The sequence below is a fragment of the Lontra canadensis genome, unplaced genomic scaffold, assembly GCF_010015895.1.
Source record: "Lontra canadensis isolate GAN:19392208 unplaced genomic scaffold, GSC_riverotter_1.0 scaffold58, whole genome shotgun sequence".
Taxonomy (NCBI): domain Eukaryota; kingdom Metazoa; phylum Chordata; class Mammalia; order Carnivora; family Mustelidae; genus Lontra; species Lontra canadensis.
The window spans coordinates 7,605,576-7,629,351 of record NW_022631052.1 but is presented as its reverse complement, the minus strand read 5'-3'; the positions used below and the strand labels follow the sequence as shown (position 1 = coordinate 7,629,351).

Here is a 23,776-nt window from a genome sequence, read left to right as displayed (position 1 = left end):
GAGGAATGAACAAGTGGCCGGGGGTTGGAATGGAGGGAACAAGCACAGAAAAGGTTGGAAAGATGCTGGGGCTGGGTTAGGTGGGGACCATGTGGCCATAGGGAGGACTTGGGGGTCTCACACTATCAGCAGTGGCATGATTCTTCTCCTATGAGACCCTCTGGTCTCCATCTCCACTTGTCCTATGGCAACTCCCCCTCCTCAGACATCTGAGTCCCAGGGTTGGGCTAGAATTGGGGGGGGTGGGCAGCATATTTACTATCTTGCCTGGGCACCTGCTATGTGCCGACCATTGCCCTAAACACTTGACCCGAAGTCCCTACCCGTGAGGTCAAGGCCACTGACCCATTTGACAGGGGAGAAACGAAGTTCTGGGAGAGGCAAAGGGACTCGCTCAGGGCCATGCACCTGAGGAGAGAGGAACACTGATCACAAGGGGCTCCCACCTCCAAACCCCTGGCCACGCTCTTCAACTTCTCCCTGGAGCCCGAGCCCGTGGAGTGTCAGCCCCCCACCAGGCCAGGCCTGAGACATGCCATTGTACTCAGCAGTTAAAAGAAAAAGTTGGATTGGTTACCAATATTTAAAAACATAAAATGTAGAGATTTCACAGAAGAATCCAGATTTCTGGTTTTTCTTTTTTAATTTTTTTTTAAGATTTTATTTGATAGACAGAGATCACAAGTAGGCAGAGAGGCAGGCAGAGAGAGAGGGGAAGCAGGCTCCCTGCTGAGCAGGGAGCCCGATGTGGGGCTCGATCCCAGGACCCTGGGGTCATGACCTGAGCTGAAGACAGAGGTTCTAACCCACTGAGCCACCCAGGCGCTCCATAGATTTCTGGCTTCTCTTACAAAGTCAGTGGATAAGCAGGGACCTGGGTGGCTCAGTCGGTTGAGTGTCTGACTCTTGATTTCTGCTCAGGTCGTGGCCTCAGGGTCACGGGCTCAAGCCTCACATTGGGCTCCCTGCTTGTGGGGCCTCTGCTTGAGATTCTTGCTCCCTCTGTCCCTCTCCTTCCCCTCCCCCCAACAAATAAATAATCTTAAAAGAAAAAAACCAAACCTGTCAGTGGATCCCCAGAGCCAGGCCGGCATCACAGGGCGTGGACCAAGCCTATGTGCTGAGGAGGGAGAGCCTGGCAGGAGGCGGTGGGCGGACGGGGCAGGGAGGGGAGAAGGAACCGAAGCAGCCACCGGGCCAGGCCCTCCCCTGGAGCTCAGGGTCCGTTTTCAGATGGAGCACAACCAGGCCGGCCATAGCATTTGGGCCGGCTCTCTGCTCTTTAGGGCCTCAGTTTCCCCATGTATCCAGGCCTTAGTTGGCTGAAATGGTTTCCAAGCCCCGTCAAGTCTGGGGGCTGAGCCTCAGTTTCTCTCTTCCGCACAAGGGGGTGATGGTGGAGTTCTAGCTGCGGTCAGAAAGTAACCTGTTCGCCGACATTTATTTGGCGCTTGTTATATACGCGGGACTTTACTGACCTGGCTTGCTGAACCCTCACAGCGGCCCTGTGAGAGCTCTGGAGTTGCCCCCATTTCACAGATGAGGAAAGGAGGTGAAGAATGATGACTTGGCTGAGGTCACACAGCTCGTGAGTGGCCGGATTGGGACAGGAACCCCGGGGAACCAGGCTGCCTCGGGTGCCGAGTGGGCCTTCAGCAGGACTTACTATCACTAGTGGCCCCATCGGGGTTGGGGAGGGGCCACTGTTCGGAGCTCGCATCCCGGGAAAGGCTCCCTGTGACCACTTTGTCCAGTGCCACCCCCCTAGAGGGGGCCGGCCAGTGTCTCCTTCACCCCGCATGCTCTGCCCTTGGCCTTTGCTGGCCTGGAGAAGAGGTAGAGGAAGGAGGCGGGGGACACCTCAGCCAATAGCCCTGAGCACCCCCATATACACCGTAGGCCTCAACTAGCCCCAGGAGGAAGTGGTCTGGTTGGGAGTAGCTGTGCTGCTGGTCCTGGGGCGGCTGGGGGTGGGCCAGTTGGACACTGTGGTTCAGAGCCGTTCCCACTCTGCTCTTTCTGAGCTGGGCGGCCTGGGGCAAGCGACTCAGCCTTTCCGGGCTTCGGTTTCCCCATCTGTGAAATGGGGATGGTCACAGCACCTGCCTGTGGGGTTGCTCATGTGGCAGAGGCCACGGATGCAGTGTGTGACTGGGTGGCTGGGGTCAGCCTCAGGCCCCTGCATCCAGGCAGCAGACCTCCCTGGGGTGCCTGGAAGCCCTCTGGCCCCGCTGTCACAGAGCCCATTGTCCAGCGGGGGACAGTCTGGGGGACCCAGTTTGTGACAAGAGGTCCCCAGGCCTCGAGCCCCCTCGGCTCCTCAGCCGCGCCCACTGTGTGTCCGGGAGGAGGCGGAGTTGCAGCTCTGGTGGTTCTCGGAGGCTGTGCAGCCGCAGGGGCTCTGGCCGCCCGGGTGCTGGCCGGGCCCCCCACCCCCGGGGGCGCGCTGCGGCTGAGGGCGCCACTGTAGGAGCCTGGGGCTGCTCACTGTCCGATCAGGTTGGCATTGGCACTGCGCCTGCCTTCCAGGTAGGGAAACTGAGGCTGGGAGAGGCAGAGGGAGCCACAGTGTGGATGCCGGGGGCCTGAGCCTGGAGCTCGTGCCCCTGAGTGTGGGAAAGAGGAAGCAGAGAGAAAGGGATGTCCGCCGGAGGCCTGGCGGTTTCCTCTCGGAGGCAGGAGGAAGAGGAGGAAGAGGAGGAGGGCCGGGCAGGAAGCGGCCAGGCGGGAGGGGGCACCCTCCCTTGGCTCAGACAGACCTCGGTTTGAGTCCTGCCTCTGCCCCCCCCTGAGCTGTGTGACCTTGGGAAAGGCACTCGGCCCTCTCTCACTGTGCCTCAGTTTCCTCAAATATTTCCTAAAACTAGTGGCGTGACGGCCCTCACCTGTGGGGAGCTGAGAGGGGCGGCCGAGCTGCTGTCCACGAAGCACCTGAGGGCGCCCCGCGCCGCCAGCAGAGCTGAGCTGTGGTTGTGTCATTACCAACATTGGTTGTCGATCTGACACACGGTGGGGGCGGGGGGTGGCGATGAAGCCATCTCACCGGTGAGGAACCAGGCACAGAGAGGTAGAAAGACTTGCCCAAGGCCACACAGCCGGGAGGCGAAAGAGCCAGGAACAGCATCTGCTATAGGCCTGCCAAGGCCAGGGGTTTGCGTTTCGGCCCCCCAACAGGTGGAGAAGTCACCCACCCCTCACTGCCAGCCCCGTAGATCTTCGTGGGCCAGGCAGAGACCCCGTGTTCCCGTGGGGACAGATGGGAGTGCCAGAGGCCAGTGGCGCCCCAGTCCCACCCTCTCCCAGGATGACCAGAGGCAGAGGGCTCCCCCAGTGAGAATGGGGTTCCTGTCGTTGCTCCGCTCTGGGCTGCTTTGGGCCCCGGGCGGGTCCCCACCCCTCTCTGAGCTGTGAAATGGGCAACAAAGGGGCTTGTTCGGGGCCTTCCGGGACTGGTGGGGGAAGGAAGGAAGGGGTGGTGGTGGGCCGGGCTCCTGTGGGGGCCCCGAAGGCACACACAGCTGCCCCTTACTGGGGCTCCGTGTCAGATCATTTCTGAAGAGTAGTTTGCCGCTCAGAAGAAACCCCTGACCATGCTGACACCGCGGGCAGATGGTATCGGTGTTTCCTTTCAGCTCAAATTCTGTGAATCCACACGCTAGAAAGTGCTCCTGACTCCAGCAGGGGGAGGGCGGCGGAGCACGTTGGTTTATCCTCACCCCCTGCCCCCAGCGCCTCTGGGGGTACCTCACCTGCTCCCCAGGGCCCTTCGCCAGCTTCCTGGAAGTGCACGTTCGGTTTTCGTTCGTTCGGGACCATCGCAGTAGTCTGGGCTGTGAGCGTGGCCGCCGGGGAGGATGGCAGCAGGTGGACGGGTTTAGGCTCAGATCTTGGCTCTCATATCCTTGATATGTGACTTTGGGCCGAGAGCTTGGCCTTTCTGAGCCTCAGTTTCCCATTCTAGAAAGCAGAATGTCAGTATGTGGCATTTTGGGGGTGACTGAGTCAAAAGCAGGCTCAGCAAGGGCACAGCGTGCTCCCACCCGAGAGGGCGCCGCATCCCGGAGGTGGGTCCCTGGCTGCTGTCCTGGGGCTGGGCCCCACCGTGGCCGTCCTGGGCACCAGCTGGCAGCCCCAGCGAGCCAGGCAGGCCGCTGCTGGAAATCCCCCACCCACGTCTTTGTGAATGGAAAAGGAAACCAAAATGCACAAGAAGAGATCTCCGTGCTCTGAGCCACCGGCCTTTAGTGGTGATGGGGGGGGGGGAGGGAGCTTCCTTCCCCAAGGCAGGAGGGGCCGCCTCAGCTTCCTTTTGGGGGCCCCACACCCCTTTTTCCTATCTCCCCTCTGTGCTGGGGAGGAGGCCAGTGTTGTCCTCCGGCCGTGGACTCCGCTGACATCTCAGGGTCTGGCATCAGTGGGTGACACCATCCACGGGGACGACCGAAGCAGCGCCCGCCACCAGGCCTCGGGAGCCTCCCTCACTTGGGGCTGAAGTGGGGGGTCCTGGCGCTGGCCGAGGCGGGGGTGCTGCGAGCCCGCAGGAACAGCAGTGGAGGGAGAAACTGGTCTCCGGGGAATCGTGCGGCACCGAGGGCCCCTGCTCTGTCTCATCTGAACCGTCACGTAATCTAGGAAACTCTCTAATTTGCCGAGAGCCTCCACGTTTGAGCTCCTCCTGGTTTTGGCTTTGCGTTTTCTGCTAATAAAGCTCACGGCAGAGACTGTAGAGCATCAACTGAAGACCGCCTCCGAGCCCCGCACCTGGAGAGAACCAGCATTTTCCATCTTGGCAGAAGTCTTGGTGACCTTTCTTCTTGCGTTTCCTAACTTTCCCCCCTCTGAACTGCAGTCCTTCCAGCACTCTCTCCTCCTCCTTTCCGAGCTTCTCTCTGGAGCCCGCTGTGCGCGCCAGGCGCGGGGGCAGTGCGGGCAGACACCTTAGGACAAAAACCCCAGCCCCGGGGGGACGCACACTCCTCGTTCTGCTTTGTGACCTTTTTTTTTTTTTTCTCACTTAACAGAGCTTGGACATTTTTCTGAACTATCTTCCAAGAATGTCTTTTTTTATACTGGCTACGCAATATTTCATTTACACAGAGAGGCTGTGGTGTATTTAATATTATCCAGACTCCTAATTCAGCCATTTCTCACTTTCCTGCTTGGAGAGAGAACTGCGTGACATACACTCGTACATAAATCTTCGTGCCCAGCTCTCATTATTTCCTTAGGTTAACTTCCTAGAAAGGGAAGTGCTGAGTCGAAGGCTTTATGACAGCTTCTACAGCGTGCTCGCTGAGCTGTTTGCTTTTTTGTTTTTTAAGATTATTTATTTATTGATTTATTTGAGAGCAAGTGAGGGAGAGAGCGTGAGCAGGGGGAGGGGCAGAGGGAGAAGCAGTGCCCCCCACCACCAGCCAGCAGAGCCCCTGTGGACCCTAGGATCATGACCTGAGTCGAGGGGGGACCCTTAACCAACTGAGCCACTCAGGTGCCCTCTGAGCTTTACCGAGATGCAGTTCACAAGCACGGAAAATGAACTTACTTCGAGCGTACAGCGGCAGCTTTGGGTGTATTTACGGACTTGCGCAATGATCACCGTGATCTGATTTTATTAGAACACTCTCATCATCTCAGAAAGAGACCTTGCACCCATTAGCAAGCACTCCCCACTGTCCCCTCCCTCCGCCACTGGTCTGCTCTCGGTCTCTCTGCATTTGCCTATTAGGTTGTTTCTACAGAAGTAGAATCTGAGGATTTGCCAGTCTTTTGTGACCAGCATCTTGTACTTGACGTCACGTCTTCAAGGTTCACCCATGACGTGGCCGGTGTCAGCACCCCACTCCTTTTATGGCTGAGTCCTGTTCCATCGTGCGGACACACGACGTTCCATCTGTCCATCAGTGAACGGACGTTGCGTCGCTCCCACTTTCTGGCACGTGGCGTGGCTCCCGTGTGGACGGGGCTGGGCTGCCGTGAACGGTCGTGTGTAACCTTCTGTGCAGACATCGTGGGTTCATCTCCCTCGGGTGTCTGTCTAGGAGTGGCGCCGCAGGGTTACATGGTAATTCTCGGTTTCACATTTTACTGCCAGACTGTTGTCCGCGGCGGCTGCCCCGATTTGTTCCCACCGGCAGCGGGCGAGGGCTCCAGCTTCTCCACGTCCTCGACAACTCTTGTTATCGGTCTTTTTTTGATTGTAATCGTCCTGGTGGGTGTGAAGAGCTCTCTCATCGGGTTCTGATTTGCATCTCCCTGATGGTGACGGTGCTGAGCATTTTTTTCATGTGCTGAACTGGCCATTTCTGTGCTTCTGATAGATCCTTTGCAGATAGCCTTGCAGAAGGGCTGGGGCCGCTCGCCTTCTCACCACCAGCGGGCCCAGCCCTGGGTATTGAAGACTTCTGCCAACTTCTGGGTGAAGTGGTTATCTTGCCCTTTCTGACTGCAGTGGAAAAGACCATTTCTCCAAAACCCATAAAAATACTGAATTCACTAATATTTCACCACAGGAGAGTGCAGTGCATTGGTTTTTACTACATTCACTGTGTGCACAATCACCACTGCTAATTCCAGAACATTTCTGTCGCCCCAGAAAGAAACCCTGTACCTGTTAGCAGTCAGTCCAATTTCCGTCCCCACCCTCCCCAACCCCTGGCAGCCACTAGTCTACTTTCTGTCCCTGTGGATTTGGACCGTTTCTCTTCCATTTCTGGGTCATACACATTGTTGTGACTTACAGGCCATTTACAACACTGTCTGCCTTTTTTCTTGTTGGTTTGCCAGAGCTCTTTACATGAGCATAAGCGGTCACATGCTGCTAATAATATTCCCCTATTCGCCATTTGGCTTTTCAATTTCTATCCTGAGGTTCTTCATCTCTGGAGGTTTTTAAGTCTGGGCAATAAAACACAGTGATCTTTTCCCTTGGGGTTTTGTCCTTTGCTTTTCCTGCCTCAGGCCCCTCCCACCCTGGATCAGATAATTACTTGGGTTCTATTCCAGTTTTGTCTCAAGCTTTATTTTTCACTTCTAATTATTTAACCCATCCGGTTTCTATTCTTTCTGGCTGGTGTGATTTCCTGTTGTTTTCTGATGTCCATGAGATGCTGTGTGTGCAGGTACATGGCACGGGGAGCGCTCACTGAACAGGCTCAAGGTAAGGGTGGCAAGTCTGTCGGACACGCTCAGAGGGGTGGGGGACCCCCGGGCGCTGTGCTGACTGTGGCTGCGACCCGGCCAGCTCCTTGCTCTCGCCCACGTTTCCATCCATTCCGGGGCTCGGAGCCTTCCTGGCGCCCCTGCAGCCCCCCGCGCCCCAGAGGCCATCGTTTCAGCCTCTTCTGAATCACCATTCTTCGAAGGCAGGAGGTGGGTCTCGGTGGTGACGAGCCCCCCCTCCGTCGCTGCGCTCCCCCACCCCAGGCTGCCGACAGAGGCTGTTAGTTCTCAACCACAGCTTTTTCCACCCTCAGCCGGCTCGGCAGCCTCCGGGCCCCGGGGCTGCAGCTGAAGCCCGAGTTGCTGAGGTGAGGGGCTTCCCCCAGCTGCTCTGGCTTCACAGCAGGGGCCTTGGTGGGCACCTTGTCTAAGGCCTTGGGGCCCGGGACCCCTCAGCCTGGTGACACCCATGGTCATCACCTGCAGACTCCAGTGGGCCCATCCGTGTTTGGGGGAGGGGTGTCCAAGCCTGCAGGCGCACCCCACTGTGTGGCCAGAAGGCCCAGGTGGGCAGTGCCAGCTCTGACGCTTGGGCACAGCTGGACACATGGCCTGGACTCTTGGAGCCATGGCTCTGTCTTGACTGCAGCCCCACACTCATGGCTTGGGGTGTCCCCGGGATGGAGGTGGCCAGGAGCAGTGGCACTGTGATGGGAGGGCATGGCCTGGGGCGAGGGTGGATGGGGATGGGGCTCATTGGCCTTGGGGCTCTGCGGTCATGTGGGGGCAGGGACGGTTCCTGGCGGGGTCTCCTGGAGCAGGATGTGGTTGCTCAAGGTGTGGGCTGGTGGCAGCTGGTTTGCAGCGGGCGACGGGGAGGGCGGGGTAGAGGGGGGTTCTGGCTGGGTCCTGACCCCGCTCGGGACCATCTCTGGGCTTGCTGGCTGCCTGCTGAGCACTCCCAGACTAAGAGGCCATTTCCGTCCACAAGAATGTTCCAGGCCAGCCATAAACTGACTGAAGGTGGTAGTGGGTGACCAGCCCATGAGGTCCTCGGAGTCTTTGCTCAGCTCCGGGGTCTGGAGAATGCCTCTAACCTGCCACCCTGAGAGCCCAGGTTTGGGCCAGGAGCGATGCCCTGCGTGGGGGCGCAGCTTGAATACAGGTGTGGAGGAGAGACAGCCAGGAAGGAGGTGTTGGCCAGTGGGGGTGGGGGGCACTGGTTCCCTCCATTCCTGCCCTGTAAGGCTCTGTCCTGGGTGGTGCCGGGTGTGGTCACTTTTGTCACCCTGTTGGGGGGCGAGATCAGCTGACAAAGGTGCCGATGGACTGACTGGCTCCTTGGCTCATCTGTCCAGTCATGCCTGCGAGTGGGTACGGCAGGTGTGGAACCTGCGGGGGTGGCCCCTCGTAAGCCATGGCCCCCCTAGGCTTGGGTGTGGCCCCTCCATGGGCAGGCCTCGGAGTGGAGTTCACCCCCGTCCTCACAGATGGTTTCTCCACACTCGGCCACTCTGTGTCAACCAGGACTCCTGCATCTCGGAAGGGGGTCGAGTGAGTGTCGGGGAGATCCCAGGCCAGTTGTTTGTTGGGGGGCTGTCTCCCTCTGTGTGTGGGGGGGTCTCTAGCTCCAGGTGTTTGTCAGGGGGAGGTTGCTCTAGCATCTGGGAGCAGCTCTGTGTCCCTGTTCCTGTGATTCTGGGGGGGGAGGAGGTGGGGGTCATCTCGAGAGGGGGCTTTGTGACTGTGTCACTGTAAGTTTGGCATGTGGGGGTACCCTTATGGGCATGAGGGGAGCTCACTGCAGGTGGGGCTTTAGACAGGCCCCCAGGCCCTGTCTCAGCATCTCTGGCTAATCACCTACACTATAGGGGCTCCTTGGGGCTTCTGAGGGTCCAAGAGTGGGCGAAGGGGAGGGCAGATGATGGGGACTGGGTCTCTAGCAGAACTGTTGCACTTGGGGGGAGTGTATCACTGTCTGTGCCTGCCCTCCGGGGGCTCTGGGAACTCTTGCTTGCCAGGGAAGGGGGGAAGCTGACTTGTTCCAGAAGTGTCTCCCATCCCTTTCCTGTTCCTCTGAGAGGGGCATAAGGCAAAGGCGCCAGACCAAGGAGGAAATCTGGCTCATAGTGAACTGGTGAGTCTGGGGGACTCCTCTGTAGTCAGGTCACAGGCAGGTCTGCTTTCAGAAGCCCTAGGCAGCGGGTTCCATGGTCATTCCCGTTTTACAGAGGAGGAACCAAAAGCACAGGAAAGCGAAGTGATTTATTCCGGGTCACCCCAGAGAGAAGTGGCTGAAGCAGGCCTCTGAAGGGCCTGTGGAGTGGGTTTTGGGGCCCCAGGAAGGAAATGGCCCGTGGTCTATAGTTCTGACACTTCTTCAGGCTTCAGCCCTGGAATAGACTCATTGCCTTCCCTTCGCCCGCAAGGGAGCTGGGGAACTGGGGGGGGGGTGATAACTCACCACACCCCACATCTGCTTCTGCTCCCCCACATCTACCGACTGGGACCCCCGGCACCCAGCCCAAGCATGTCCTCGGGGCCCGCCCCGTTGCTGGGCCCCACCTCCGAACAAGGTCTTGGTGCCCTGTCCCCACCCCCAGAGGAACTCCCAGTTGGACGGTGGGGGCAGCTGCCTCATCAGGAAATTATGGCCGGGCCTGATAAGACCCAGGCGGAGGGAGAGGCAGGGGAATCGCACTAACCACAACCGAGTGAGCAGAGAAGGCTCCCTGGAGGAGGGGAGGCTCCCTCTGCCGAGGCCACACTCTGGATCAGGCACCGCGGCGGTCCGAGCCCTGGCTCTCCGCAGCTCCTCTCTGTGGCTGGGGGCAAGCGGATTCTGCCTGTCGGGCCCTCCCTCTCTCCATCTGTACCGGGGCGGGGCGCCCCAAGTATTGCTTGCGGCCAGCGCCCCCCTCCCCCAGCCAGCTGCAGCCCCGGGAGGCCCAGCTCTCGTCCCGACTGCCTGTCCTCCGGTCCTCCCCCGACCACACAGCGCCTCGAAGTACGCTGTCCCTCTTCCAGAGCGTTCCCTTGGGTGGGGCTCCACAGTGGAGGAGGGACCGTGGCCTGTGTCCCCCAGGCCCCAGCACTCAGGGCCAACTGGGTGCCGGGGCCGCTGCGTGACTAGACCAAGGCCCCGGCGGAGCCTGTTTCACAGGATGATAAATGCAGGGAAGGAAGTACGGGGGTTTCTGTGACGGGGACTGTGTATTTAGTCACTGGGATCAGGGAGGGCCTTCCTGTGGTGGCACATGGGTTGAGACCCAAATCAGTGAAGAGCTAGATTTGTGAAGCCGAGGGGGACGGCCTCCCCAAGGGAGCGGCAGGTGGAGCGGCCCGCGGCGGGAGCGTGCTTGGTCCACTTCCCTTCCCGAAGGCGGAGGCCAGGGCTGTGCTCACAGTGGGAGCAGGCGAGCTCCGGGAGGTCCTAAGGACTAGGCGCTGCAGGGTCCTGCGGCCACGGTGAGGACTGGCGCTCCTCCTGGGGTGAGATGAGGCCCAGAGTGCTGAGCAGCTGGACTCTGGACCCACCTGGGAGTAGCCCAGGAAGGACTGGTGGGTGGCAGCTCTGTTTCAGCGCTGCCCACCTCCTGGGGGCTCGGGAGGTCACCCTGTTTTCTCGGCTCTCACTCTGTAGCCGGGGTTCCCCCGGAGCACCCGCTCTGCCCTCAGCAGCTGCCCTCCTCCAGATTCCTGGCACCCCTCGGTCTGCCTCTGGGGGAGGAGCCCGGGGAGGGGGGCGAGGGAGGAGGCAGGGTCTGGCCTTCCGGCCCAGGACTCCCCTCAGGTGCCAGTGAGTTTCAGAGCCACCCAGGGTTTGGGTTAAAACACAGACGTCAGGCTCACTTGCGCGGGTTACAGGTCAGACTTGGGCTGTGATTCGTAACCCCCGGAGGTTTCCTGAGCCTTGGCGCCGCCCTTGTGAAGCAGGGATAAAGCACCGGCCCCCAGGCGGCTGGAGGGGCGCGGACGGACCCCCCCCACTGCTCCCCGGGCAGACAGACGGCCCAGAGCAGGGCATGGGGGTCTTCCCTCCACACTTAATATTAGGGTTGTCCCTTACTCTGGGACAGTGACCTTCTGGCTTCCTTGGTCCTGGCATCTCTTCAATATGGTGCTCTTTTTTGTGAAATTGGAGAAAAGTTTTAAATGGCGGTGGCTTATGAAGTCAATAGTCCAGAAGCCACTGATGGGACAGCCCAGGCAGCAGTGCCGGACACCGAACAGGTGCTCCCAAAGGGGGTCCGCCAGCACTTGCAGCCCCAGGCAACTCCCCTGCCATCTTCTGGGTCTGACCGTACTTCTGGCCTCTGAGCAGTGGCTCTTGCTGTGCTCTTAGCCTCCAGTGCCTTTCCTTCCACCTCTGCCACTCAGGGGTGCTCGGCAAACACTTAGAACCGCTGACTCTGTGCCCTGCTGAAGGCAAAGCTGGAGAGAAGCGAAGCCTCCGGAGCTTATGGCGTAAAGTGGGGAGACAGCCACGTGGGCCGACTGCGGTGAGAAGGGGGGTGGCGAGTAACAGGAGGAAAGCTTCGCAGAGAGGAGCCTTCGCTGCCGCGCAGACGGACTCTTCCGAAGGCCTGCGTCCGCCCTCTGAGGCCTTCCCGTACCCACCGCGCACACTCCGTCCCCAGCTTCTCGTGGGAGGGTGTGGCACCGTCGGGTCTTACGAGAGGGAAGACAAGCCGGACAGGTGTCACCTGTGCATAGAGGACAAGGCAGAGCTGAGACCCTAGGCCTGGGACGGAAAGGTTGCCGTGTGGCTGTTATGCAGGCCCCAGAGAGGTGTCTGAGTAGGACACCGGGTCACGGGAAGTCATGCTGAAGTCACGGGAACACACGCATCCCTCAGGTTTCTTGGCTCCGGCACTTCCAGAGCCTTCCGCGGACTGTGAATAGGATTCCCGGGCACAGGAGGCTGCCCTCTCTTGGGAAGAGTCCCTCTTTTGCACTGGCTGCCAGGTACCTCAGCGACAGTTAAGTGGCAAGTAGAACTCTCCTCTGTATTCTAGCAGCTGTCTCCCTCCCACTGAGAGATCCTAAAATCTTCTTCGGAGGCGTGTGGGGGCAAGTAAGCCAGGGTATTCTCTTTACCTTGTACGTAGGCTGCTGTTTTGATACCATCAGTAAGACTTGGTTGAGCACTTTCCATAGGGATGTTTCATCCTTTGTTCATTCATTCATTCACCCAGGCCGCACCCATCCTGGGCTCTGGGTGGGAATGGGGGGGGGGGGCGGACACTCAGCCATCCAGGACTAGGATCTGCAATTTGCTCTGAGTCTTTTAAGTTTTCAAGCCGTCCTCCAAGACCACCTCCCATCCTCCCTCTATTCCTGGGAGGTCAGCAGGATCTTTTTACTGTCTCCAGGTCACCAAGAGGAAACTGAGGCTGCGGTTAGTGCCATGCCCAAGATCCCAGAGGTACTAAGTGGTGGAGTTAGGACTCGTCTAACCACCTCGAGCGGGGCTCCAGGCCACTGAGAAGCTGCCTAGAGGGCATGGGTACTGGGGTGGAAATGTGAGGCTTGGACCTAGACCTCCCAACTGTACACGGTCTCCTCCTTCCTGAGCCACTGCTGTTCTTTGTAGGAGAGGAGTGAGGGCCCAAAGCCCTGGGAGAGATAAGTCTGCCAGGGGCGCGCGATGGTCTGAGGGGATTCCCGCTGGTGAGACGCCTTCCCCTAGGCTGTTGCTGGATAAGGGCTTCTCCAGTGGCCAGGTGGGATGCCATGGGTGGAACAGAGCCATTGTGAGGGCCTGCCCTCCCCACACCTCTGGACCCTCTGTGCCAGGCCCTTCGCTACCTGGGTGTGCGTGAAGTGGTGCCTTCCCTTCCAGCTTCCCAGGGAGCAGGAGGTAAGAGCTGGTCCGGCCCGACTAGCAGGTATGCTGCTGTCTGCAGGAGCTCCCCGGAGCCTCTGAAGTGTACATCCAGCTGCCATTTCCACATCTCGGACTTAGGACAAGCCCAAACTGACCCTCAAAGCCTCCACACCGCACGGGGACTTCTGGCACCTTCCTCTAACCACCCCACTGTGCACAGGAGTCCCATCAGCCTCCTTAGGTGCTCCTGTGCTTTCCCACCTCAGGGCCTTTGCAAGGGTGCCTGGCAACCTCAGCTGAGCTCTCCTCATAGCTAAAATGAGCCCATCTTGTTTCTGTGGCCCTTCATGGCTTCCCCCACCTACCTATGTGGGTCCTTCCCGTCTCCTTCACACTGGGCATCTGTCTCCCTTGCTAAAATGTAAGCTGTGATCAGGGACTGCGTATTTTGTTTCCACTGCGGTACTGCACCTGGAGTTCAGTGAGGGCTTGGCCGGTCCCTGCGCTGGGGTCTTAAAGAACAAATGGTGATAGGCCCCATTCACGGTGCTTGTGAGGACATGGCAGAGTGGGATATAGCGTGTAACCTTGGAGCTCTGGGCCATCCCCGCCCTCAGCCCATGCTTGTGGCCCTACCCTAACTTAGCACATGGGCAACAGCAACAGGTCATGGGACAGCTTCCAGGTGACAACATGAGGGGAAAACAAGGCTGAGAGAAATGGGAAAGGAAGTCTGGTTCCAGTTGTCCATCTCAGTCCCCCAGGCACATTTGAAGCCCAAAGCCCCACCAGAGGCAGACGGGCCCATGGGTCAGTGTGGGTCAGGAAGGACCAGGTAAACCCACAGGTTGAGGCAGAGATGTCCATGCCACCCTCTAAAAGTGTAAGAGATGACAAACCAAGAGCCCAAAAAGTACAGTCTTACAGAAGCACATGGAACTTTCTGCCCAGTTTTAATGTCCACTGAAGAGACTAACTGTTCTCTTAGGGCTTACCCTGCTCTCAGGCTCCTTTTAAAACAAACTCGAAGCACCTGAGTGGCTCATTGATGGATAGTCCCATTGAAACACATTAAAAAAAAAAAAAATTGAGAGACTGAGCACAAGCAGGGCAGGGAGGAGAGGGACCTGAGCCGAAGACAGCCCCTTAGCTGACTGGGCCACCCAGGCGCCCCTGAAGCACATCTTACTATAAACTGCATCCTGCTGTCTTCCCCTTACCTTCACTAGGGCACTTACAGAGGCAAGCTAGGGGACACGTGGATTTCACCGCAGGATGGGCTGAAGGAAGGCTTGTGTGTCTGGTTCCTGGGCCACATGGAGGGGAAGCTGTCGTACTGCAACCACAGGGGACCCCGCACTTTACCCACCTTGGCTGGCCCCAGCCTGGAAATTTCACAGCTGTTTGTCAGGCCATTGTTTTTTCCCACTTGCAGTAGCTCACCCAGTCACCATAGCAGCTGTGCAAGGAGAGAGTGACTCTTAAATCTGTTTTATAAATGACAACACCGACAAGAGGGATGAGCCACTTGGCCAGGGTAACAGAAGTCGCACAGACAAGACTGAACACTGCCATCTAGAGGGTGAAGAAAGTGTAGAGCCTAGATAAAGTCAGGTATTGAAATGCAAGCCCTACTGTGGGGACAGTGTCAGAGCTTATCTGCTTCTTTGCCTTTGAGCTTCCAGGCAGCCAGGGCAAAGAAAGAAATGGTTATATTTCCCCACCCCCACCCACCCCACCCCCCGCCCCGGAGCCTGAGGGGCCATAGGAAAGCAGCTAGCTTTGTGGATGCTGGGAGGTGAAACGTGCTTCCCAGGAGGGATGTAGTGAGTGACAGGATACTGCTCACACCACATCACCTGGAGTGCTTTGGCTCTTCCAGTCACTCAGGTGGGACAGAGCACATGCTAGAGAGGGGAACGTGGAGTCCTCTCATGTTCCTATAGCTGCTGATCCAGCCCCAGGGTTTGGGCTCAGCTCCCCCTCCCAGCTGTTTGCTGAACCAGGAAGGCACCCATTGGTCCTTCCACATGTGACCAGTGCTCTTGAGTCCTGCTCTGGACCATCCAACTAGGGCTGTGGCCACAGGCAGGGTTTATCCTGCCCCACGTGCTCGCTCACCACTCCAGTCTGAGCAGAGCCTCTGGCCTCTCTCTACCATCAGACAGCACAGTACCTGGACACACCAGCTTTGGGGTTCAGATCCTGGCTGTGCCCCCAGCTGTGCGGCAGCAGGGGAGATGACTGGGCTGGCTGGGACAGCTGTCCCCCAAGCTGCCTGACAGGAGTCGGGAAGAACCTGTATCTCAGCCAGTGGGCGAATGGGGGGCCAGCATCTGTGCAGCAGGGCTGGCTGTAGGGGAAGCAGGGGAGTCCTCTTTACCACTGCCTGCCAGGTCAGCAGTTCCTCAGCTTCTGCGGACAGAGCTGGCATGGAGGCCCCACGTTCAGAGTGAAACCAGTGGCTCTGCTGGTTAATCTCAGCATTCACCCTGGGGCCAGGCCCGGAGCGGAACTGAGAGGGAGACTAATTCTGCTGCTGCTTCGCCGGCTGACTTCCTCCCAGTGATCCGGAGGGCCTGGAGCCAGTGGGGAGGCTCGCGGGCCAGGCAGAGCCAACTGCAACAGCATAAGGAAGGAAAGAGCACTTGGACAGTACCCATCGTGCAGAAAGGAAACCGAGGCTCTGAAAGGTGGAGCCTTGCTCGCTCCAGCACGCCCAGGGCCCGTGTCCGTACCGCATGGGATTCCTGTGCTCCCCACATCTCACGAGCTCCCAGGCTGAGAAACTGGGGTATGGGGGACAAGTAAGAGAAACCTGAAAGGTTAAAAAAAAAACCCTGGCTGGTGGTCACTTAGGGCTGGGACTGGCTGGCCACCTCTCTGTGCTTGCTATCACGTTAGTGAGATGAGGCAGTCCACCAAGGCGAACGTCAGGGGCTCCTAGAGTTGGTTCTTTCCTCTGGACTGCTGGGGGCAGGGGTTGCCTGGACTGGGAAGAGCCCCCGTTTGTCCAAACGTCTCCTGCCAGACTGCTGCATCCCTCACTGTTTAACAGCTCTCCTGCAGGTAGGGAGTAGCTGAAGGCAGGTGGCCTGGTCCTAGGGTCACCATCCTTCTATCAGAGATGCCTGGTGCCTGTGTGTCTCGAGCAGTCACACATGTGGCTTTGGGGATGGGCTCCTGTACTTCTTGAAAAGGCAGCTTCTGCTCAAGATGTGGAGGTCAGATTCCCCCAAAGTCACAGTGCCAGGAACAAGCCTTTGGGCCTGCCTTGTTTCCATCCCTCTGCCCCTGCCCTGTGTTGGCTTGGTCAGGCCGGTCCTTCCCAGCTGGTCCTAGGTGGGCCTGGCAGTCTCTCGGTCCTGGAGAAGAAAGAGGTACTGGAGAGACGGGGCCCAACTGAGCCTCCATGTCCATTCCTCCATCTTTGGCTCCTTCCGCTGTTCTTATCTGCTTCTGGCCCCTGCTGGAAGCAGCCATCCATCATCTCCTGACCTTGCGAGAAATAATCTTATCACTCTTATCACAAGAGGAAGAGATGGGGGTGGGCAGTAGAGGGGGACCTGCATTCTGAGACGCTGCTGCCCTAGAGATGCGGACTTCTGTGCTCTAGGGCCCCAGAGCTTCCTGCTCCCTGGGAACAGGCACCTGCAAGCTCAGCCCCTGCTTTAGTCAGGTTCAGTCTGGACCTGGGAGAGGAGCCCTTGCTGGCAAAGGAGTAGGGGACCACTTCCCATGCCCCCTGAACCCCGTGTATGCTGGATGTCACGGGAGACTCCCGGGTCCAAGGTTTTGTGTAGGTTTCCAGCTGGTTCTACCTGGGGCCAGCCCTACCCAGCTTTGTTCCTTTAGGGATGCTGGCAGGAGCCCCAAGAACCTGTGGCTAAGCTGCTCTGTCAACCCCCACCCTCAGCCTTGCAGACAGACCAGCTGGGCGTGACAGTGTGAACTTCTAGGCTGTATGCTGTGGACGGAGGTGAAAACCCGATCTACCCTCCCTCAGGCAAAAGACTTCACCTCCAAGATTTGAGCTGCTTCTCTTTATGATGTGATGAGAGTATGTTTCCTACAAGGTCCGGAGAGGCCTGCACTAATGAGGAGCTGATGGCAGGGGGATAAACTAAAGGCAGGACGAAGGCCTGAGCCCCCGGCACAGGCAGCGCCGTGGAGGGAAATGCGACTTGGGCTGGATGCCCTCATGTCCACTCTCAGCGCTTCTTTTGATGAGGAGGTCAGCAGCCATTGTGACCTGGCTGGGCTGGGGGGTGGGCAGCGCTCTTTGTTCCACCGGTGGAGAAGGAACAGATGTCAGCAGGCAGACAGCGGTCAGAGAGGTTCAGGTCCACTGGGGCACGGGAAGAGTGCTTAGAGGCTACAGGAGAAGGGCCCTCGGCGAGGCTCCAGCAAGCCACAATGCTCGACCTTGGTCCAGGCTTGGGGGGCCTGCGTGGCAGCACCAGGAGCCCTCACCCACCCAACTAAGCCCTTGGGGAGACTGCAGGAAAGGAGAGGCCTGGGGGGACGAAGGGCCATCAGGATCAAGCCTCAAGTGCCCTACCTTGGTCTCCTAGAGTTCAAAGCCCAAGCTACAAGCAGCCTGCTCCACCATCCAGGAGGTTCGGCGATGCACACGCCTCGAGATGCCGGACAACCTCTATACCTTTGTCCTGAAGGTAAGGAACGGCTTTTCCCACCCGGGGTCACACCTACACACCCAAGGCACCCACACAGCCACTCCCTTCCTCCTTGCCAGGTGAAGGACCGGACAGACATCATCTTTGAGGTGGGGGACGAGCAGCAGCTGAACTCCTGGATGGCTGAGCTCCGGGAGTGCACAGGCCAAGGGTGAGGCCCCGGACCATAGGGCCCCACTCCTGGCACAGCTTTTCCTACTGCCCTGGTCTATCCAGATCCTAACCTCAGCCTCTTCAGCAGGCTGGAGCGCACAGACCCAGAGACGCACATTCCCTCAGCCCCCGAGTCTGGCACATCCAACTCCCCGCGGGGAAGCACAGATTCCCTGAACCAAGGTGAGTGGGTCAGGCCTCCGTTCTCCGGGTAAGTCGGAACCAGCTTCAGCCTAGGATGTAAGGTACCCACCGGGGGTGACCATCACCCGTCCTGTCTACCAGGTGCTTCTCCTGGGGGGTTGCTGGACCCAGCCTGTCAGAAGACAGATCACTTCCTGTCCTGCTATCCCTGGTTCCATGGCCCCATCTCCCGGGTGAAGGCAGCCCAGCTGGTTCAGCTGCAGGGTCCTGATGCTCACGGAGTGTTCCTGGTACGGCAGAGTGAGACACGGCGAGGGGAGTATGTGCTCACGTTCAACTTCCAAGGCATAGCCAAGGTACGGGGCATGGTAGGTGGGGCCGTACCTCCCCCACCCCCAAGTTCAAAGCCCTCAGTGGCCAGTGGCTGAGCCTCCTCTCCTCTCCTCTCCAGCACCTGCGCCTGTCGCTGACCGAGCGAGGCCAGTGCCGAGTGCAGCACCTCCACTTCCCCTCTGTCGTGGACATGCTACACCACTTCCAGCGCTCTCCCATCCCACTCGAGTGCGGTGCTGCCTGTGACGTCCGCTTGTCCAGCTATGTGGTAGTCGTCTCCCAGCCAGCAGGTGTGACCCTTGATAAAGGGGGTGGGTGGCACAGGGAACCAGAGGGTAAAAGCTTGCTGCAAACCCAGGGGCACAGAGATTTTGGTGTTCTTCCAACATCTGCCCCATCACATTAAGACTGACTGCGCTGGTCTCTCTCTTGGTCACTTGTCCCCCAGGTTCCTCCAACACCGTCCTGTTCCCTTTCTCCCTTGCTCACTGGGATTCGGAGCTGGGCCTTCCCCACCTTAGCTCTTCTGGCTGTCCGCGAGGGCATGGCCCGGAGGGTCCCCCCAGCCGACCCTCCCCCCCAGAGCAGATATTCCACCTGCTGCCTTCGCCCGAGGAGCTGGAAAACAGCCTGCGGCACCTGGAGCCTGAAGCTGCCAGTCGAGCCCGGGACTCAGACTACGAAATGGACTCCTCCTCCCGGAGCCATCTACGGGCCATAGACAATCAGTACACACCTCTCTGACCGGCGGTGAGGAATCCCGGGCCTCACACGTGCCCCCGCGGAGCACAAGCAAGCAGAGATGTGAACTTGTGAATGTAATTTTCTTTCCTTCCTTCCAGAGAGAGAGTTAAGGGACACTGTTAACTGCTCCAGTTTCGATGTGACCCTTCTATTCGGCCTGTTAAAGGGCCTCCTGTAAGTTTCATCGTCCACCACCTGCTTTCTCCTTATTGTTTACAGATGTAGTTCTTGTTCGCAGATGCCACCAGTTCCTGCCCTGAGTCCCCAGGACCTGTCCCATCCTCTTACAGGAGGTAATGGGTGAGGGCCAGAGCTGGCGGCAGAACTGGGCTCTTTTTCACGGACACTGTCACAGCGGATGGCAGACTTTCGGGGGGGGGGGGGTTGTCAGGAAGCCCAAAACACTAACAAGCCCTGGATTCTCATATGGTTTGCCTGTCGTAGCCTCAGTCCACGTGGCAGGTCTGCCGTCCCCCACGTCATAGGTGAACACCCCATTCCTGCTCTGACTCGCAGCTTTAGGACAAAGCTCAAGGTTAACAATTTTTTTAAACATTTTACCTCAGATTAATTTTTCAAAGGATTCAGGTTTCAAAACTCAATTATTGCTTATGTCATTGCACTCTTTAAACGAATACCCATGCGATTTTGTAGTTCAGAGACAGCTATGCAAACCCTACTTGACTAGTTCCCAGTCTGAGCCAGCACGCCTGGCATCCATGTCTTTTTCATCCTCAGGACAGTCACCTGCTGCTGAGTAGCCACTGTCCTTACTAATGAAGAGAAGTTAAATACGTCACCCTTTCAGGGAAATTCAGGCCATTACTGAAATAGGAGGGTGGCAAGGAATAATTCTACCCTGGTGCCTTATGAATAAAAAACTGGATTCTGGTTAATAGCAGTTTTATGGTGAGACTTAAACTAGTTTAACCAAGGGGTAAGGGGAGGGACAAGCAAAAAGGGAGGAAGGGCTCCTGGGCCATCCTTCACCAATGGGGCTGGCTCAGAAACCCCTAGACATCTAATGGCTTATAAACTATCCCACAAGGTTTTAGGCTCACTCTTGAGCCAAAAGAGGAGCTGGGAATCTGGTGCCACAGCTAATGAGAAACTCCTTTAACAGCCACAATCAGCATTCTGTGCCAGCCGCTTACTGCTTCTCTTGATGAGGAATGTCTGCGCGCACTCGCGGGCACGCAGCGTCTCCACCAGCCGGGGGCCTGCAGTAGAACCTCCCTCTACACTTGCCTTTCACCAGTAACACAATTCACAGGGGAGCTGGCTCCCCCCAGGACTTTCACGCAGAGGCTCTAAACCAAGGGGGCAGTGACAGAGTGGAGCCAGCTGCTCCTGGGTGCCATTAGCAGGCTCACCCATGTGGCTTCTAGGAAACTGGGAGTTCAGCGCAGCTTAACCTTTACAGATACATCAATCAGAGGCTAAATAAACCCTGGCCTAAAACTACTGCTTCCCTCTTTTGGGGTGACGGTTCGGTTTGCTCCCTCAAGCCATTCTCTGTATTCCCAGTGGTCAGACTTTTGATTCTAGAATTTTCTGGGGTTTTCTTTTGGGGGGGCGTCGAGGGGGCCAAGCAGTCACCTCTTCACCACTTTAGAAACCAACACTCCTGGGTGTTTCCAGTAGATTATAAAGCAGATCCAATCCAGATTTGTGGTTTTTTTCTATGTTCTGAATTTCTCTTAGAGAAAACTCATCAAAGAAAGAGCTGAGAAGGCACTGGTACAGATTGTCCCCTTGGCTGCACAGGAAAGGGGCCAAGCAGGCAACAACCCACGTGAGTCCCCTCCCTCTAGCCAGAAGGGATGGAATCTAAACACCTGGAATGTGACATCGTTAAGCCAGGGACCCTCACTGCTTAGCTGCTCACCATACAATTCTCAGGTAATACGAAAAGGCAAGCCAGGCACAGCAAACTAGCAGCTCTGACCCACTGGCTATGAAGGACAAGTCCAGACTCGGTGACAGAAAACTGGAAGTCACCCACCTCCAGACTGCTTCATTTAATACGCTCAAGAAAAACACTTCCTTTTAAAACATGTCCAAGTTCCCAGGATAGCTCAAATACGGCCCCCCAAAAAGCCCCCTCAGGGCCTGAGAAGAAGTGACACTGAGCCACTGCCTTTTCTTTCTGCTAGAGCAGGTCGAGATGGAGGAAAAGGAGCCGTGGGTCCCCTGGGCTAGATGCCTTCACAGGCAATGACCCTGCTGGCTACAGTCAGCCCAGCATGGTCACAGCATACCCCACCACCCTCCTGGCCCCAGGGTGACTGCTGCTGGCAGCAAGAAGCCAAGCCAGCAGCCTCCACTGAGAGCCCGGGCTCTGAGTGCCAAAGGGACAGTAAGCACCATGATCCCTCCAGTTAGCTCTAAGGACGAGACAACAGGATAGCTTGACTGCTCCCAGCACCATCACTTCCTTCTTCTGTCTTGAATGAACTTTTACATACTAACAGTCACCAGCACCAAAGAATTAAGTCAACTAACCTGCCTTGAATTTTAGACCAGCAATCCATATGGCTTTATCTGGTATAAATCTTCTGCCTTTGATCATTTCTGGACCGTGTAGGAAAAAGGAATAGCAATCATTAAAATCTTAGGCCAGAAAACACTATTTTTACATAACAGTTTCTTAACCTAAAATCAAGGCCTTGAACTCTTCCCTAAGTGTTGCCTGAGATTCCTTCATGCTTTTAATTCAGGGCTACGTCTCTTATTGCAAATGTCACGTGAGCTCTAACATCTCCCACAGGCTTGAGGAACTTGATAGTATATTATCCACCATTAACAAGGACACATCTGACATCCAGTGTTTGGCTGGAATAAGCAGCACATTGTAATGACAACGGCGTAAATGGATCCATTCTGTATCATTATAGGCAGAAGATATTTGGCAAATTTTTATGTATTGTTTATGTACTGTACAAGTAACTTATTCTTGAATAATGCAAATTTTGCTATAATGTACAAATTGCTACACATGAATTAAAAGTTTTCAGAACTGACTTGTTGCCACAATATTTAAAGGCTCTATCATTACAGGACTGCGGTCTCTGCAAAATCCCTGCTCCGCTCCACTGCTCGCTCCTCCCTCTGTCCTCCCGCACGCGGCAGCGTGAGCACTGCAGCCAGTCTACGGCAGTAAGCGACTCTGTACAGCGCTGTGCTGTTTTAGCTTTCAGTCTTCTGGATTTATCAGTTTCTTTTTAAAAAGTGTCTCCTGCCCCCTTCTGGTAAAATAGGTGTGTGAATCAGAACGACTTCTGACTAAGAACACTCATTCTGCGTTCAGGAGATATTAAAAAGGAAAGCTTACAGAACCAGCGTCAGGCTGAGGATGTGGTATCTCAGTGCCGCCCAGCTCTGGCCAGCCTTCCTCCTTCTGGAGCGGACCTTTATCCACCAAACAGAATGTCTCAGTCTTGTCTTTTTCTAGAGATACCTTGAACCAGAACTAAAGGTGAAGAAGAAAAGTCATTTGACAACTAACCTTCCAGGATTATTTAAGAAAGCACACTCAGCCCTCCTGCCTTGATATGAAGTATCCTATAATAGAAATATCTTAAGCTTATACAAACACACACTAACTTGATATCAGTTTTTAAAACTTTTTTTATTTTTTAATTTTTTTTAAGTTTTTATTTTATATTATCTACAAAGTAAAAGTTTTTCCCTTAACTTAAAAGTTGAACCACTGTAGACAGTGATCACTCCATCAAACTTGATTTATAAATAATAACCCGTCATTTTGACGGTAAGAATTTACTGAACCTTTGTCAAGTTTAGTAAAAGGGCGTTCCAAGTCTTGATTTTTTTTTTTTTTTTTTTTTTTTTTTTAGCAGTAATAGCAGCAAGAATCACTCTTGTTACTTCTTTTGCTAGCTGATGTGTTCATGACTTTCGAGGGTCATTAAAAAATAAATAACTTCCAGTTTCAGCAAGCAGAGCTGGGGTACTTGCGGGACTCTGAAACAGCATATGGAATTATGGAACAGCCCACAAGTTCCTAAATGCCTCTACTCGGTCCAAATATCTTCCACTGCAAGTGAACTGTTAGCATTCCTATTGGATGTTACAAGAAATCAACATATATTTTTTAAAAACAAAATAAATGAAATTCTAGTTTTCTGTGCTTCCAGTTGGTAGAAGCAGTAGAAGGGAGGAGGGAATTTGGCCTTTCGGTTCCTCCAGGGCAGCCTTACAACTGCTGTTGGTGGTGGGCTTGTACTGTAAGAAAGAAAAGTGGATATTTAAACAGAAAACTGGCAACACCGCAAATCAGCCTAGTGTCTCTGCAGCACACGCCTGTAAACTATCCTTGTGCTAGCTGAACAAGACTCAAAATTCAATTCACTCTTCCCCCTCCCATCTGCACCAAAAAGGGGAGGGGTAGGTGGGTGGGTAGAAACAAACCAGTCAGATGTAAAACCACTTCAGGTAAAACTCCCAGAAGATTTGTTGCTCATGGGGTAGAGAAAAAGGCCTTAACATACCCCCTCCCCAGATACTAGCCAAGCACCAGTATTGATTTCAGAGTAACAGGTTAGACTGAAATATCGCCATGGCAGCCATCAAGTGTTAGAGCACAATCACGGGGCCTTCTCTCCCTGTCAGGGCATAGGCTGGAGCTAAGGCTACACTCAAAACCAGTCCACACACAGCACACTTTCTCATCAATAGTCTTCTCCAGAGCTACAAT

At 56.1% G+C, this 23,776-nt stretch overlaps 2 protein-coding genes across 11 annotated transcripts in view; one reads left to right on the top strand and one right to left on the bottom strand.

Annotated features, from left to right (window-relative positions):
- The window catches only part of SH2B3 (SH2B adaptor protein 3), a 35,469-nt gene extending 16,075 nt beyond the window's left edge, over positions 1–19,394 (top strand). Inside the window, exons 3-8 of one of the 2 annotated variants that reach the window (XM_032876288.1) lie at positions 17,563–17,664; positions 17,745–17,836; positions 17,924–18,021; positions 18,124–18,338; positions 18,434–18,605; positions 18,764–19,394. In XM_032876288.1, coding sequence (XP_032732179.1) covers positions 17,563–17,664; positions 17,745–17,836; positions 17,924–18,021; positions 18,124–18,338; positions 18,434–18,605; positions 18,764–19,059 — 975 coding nt within the window. In that variant the 3' untranslated portion in view covers positions 19,060–19,394. The remainder of the gene's footprint in view (positions 1–17,562; positions 17,665–17,744; positions 17,837–17,923; positions 18,022–18,123; positions 18,339–18,433; positions 18,606–18,763) is intronic. The other variant, XM_032876289.1, reaches the window with a different exon arrangement.
- A 3,277-nt stretch (positions 19,395–22,671) lies between these two features.
- The window catches only part of ATXN2 (ataxin 2), a 111,487-nt gene continuing 110,382 nt past the window's right edge, over positions 22,672–23,776 (bottom strand). For all 9 annotated transcript variants that reach the window (XM_032876279.1, XM_032876280.1, XM_032876283.1 and 6 more), the window contains one exon: positions 22,672–23,304. In XM_032876279.1, the coding sequence (XP_032732170.1) occupies positions 23,276–23,304 (29 nt within the window). In that variant the 3' untranslated portion in view covers positions 22,672–23,275. The remainder of the gene's footprint in view (positions 23,305–23,776) is intronic.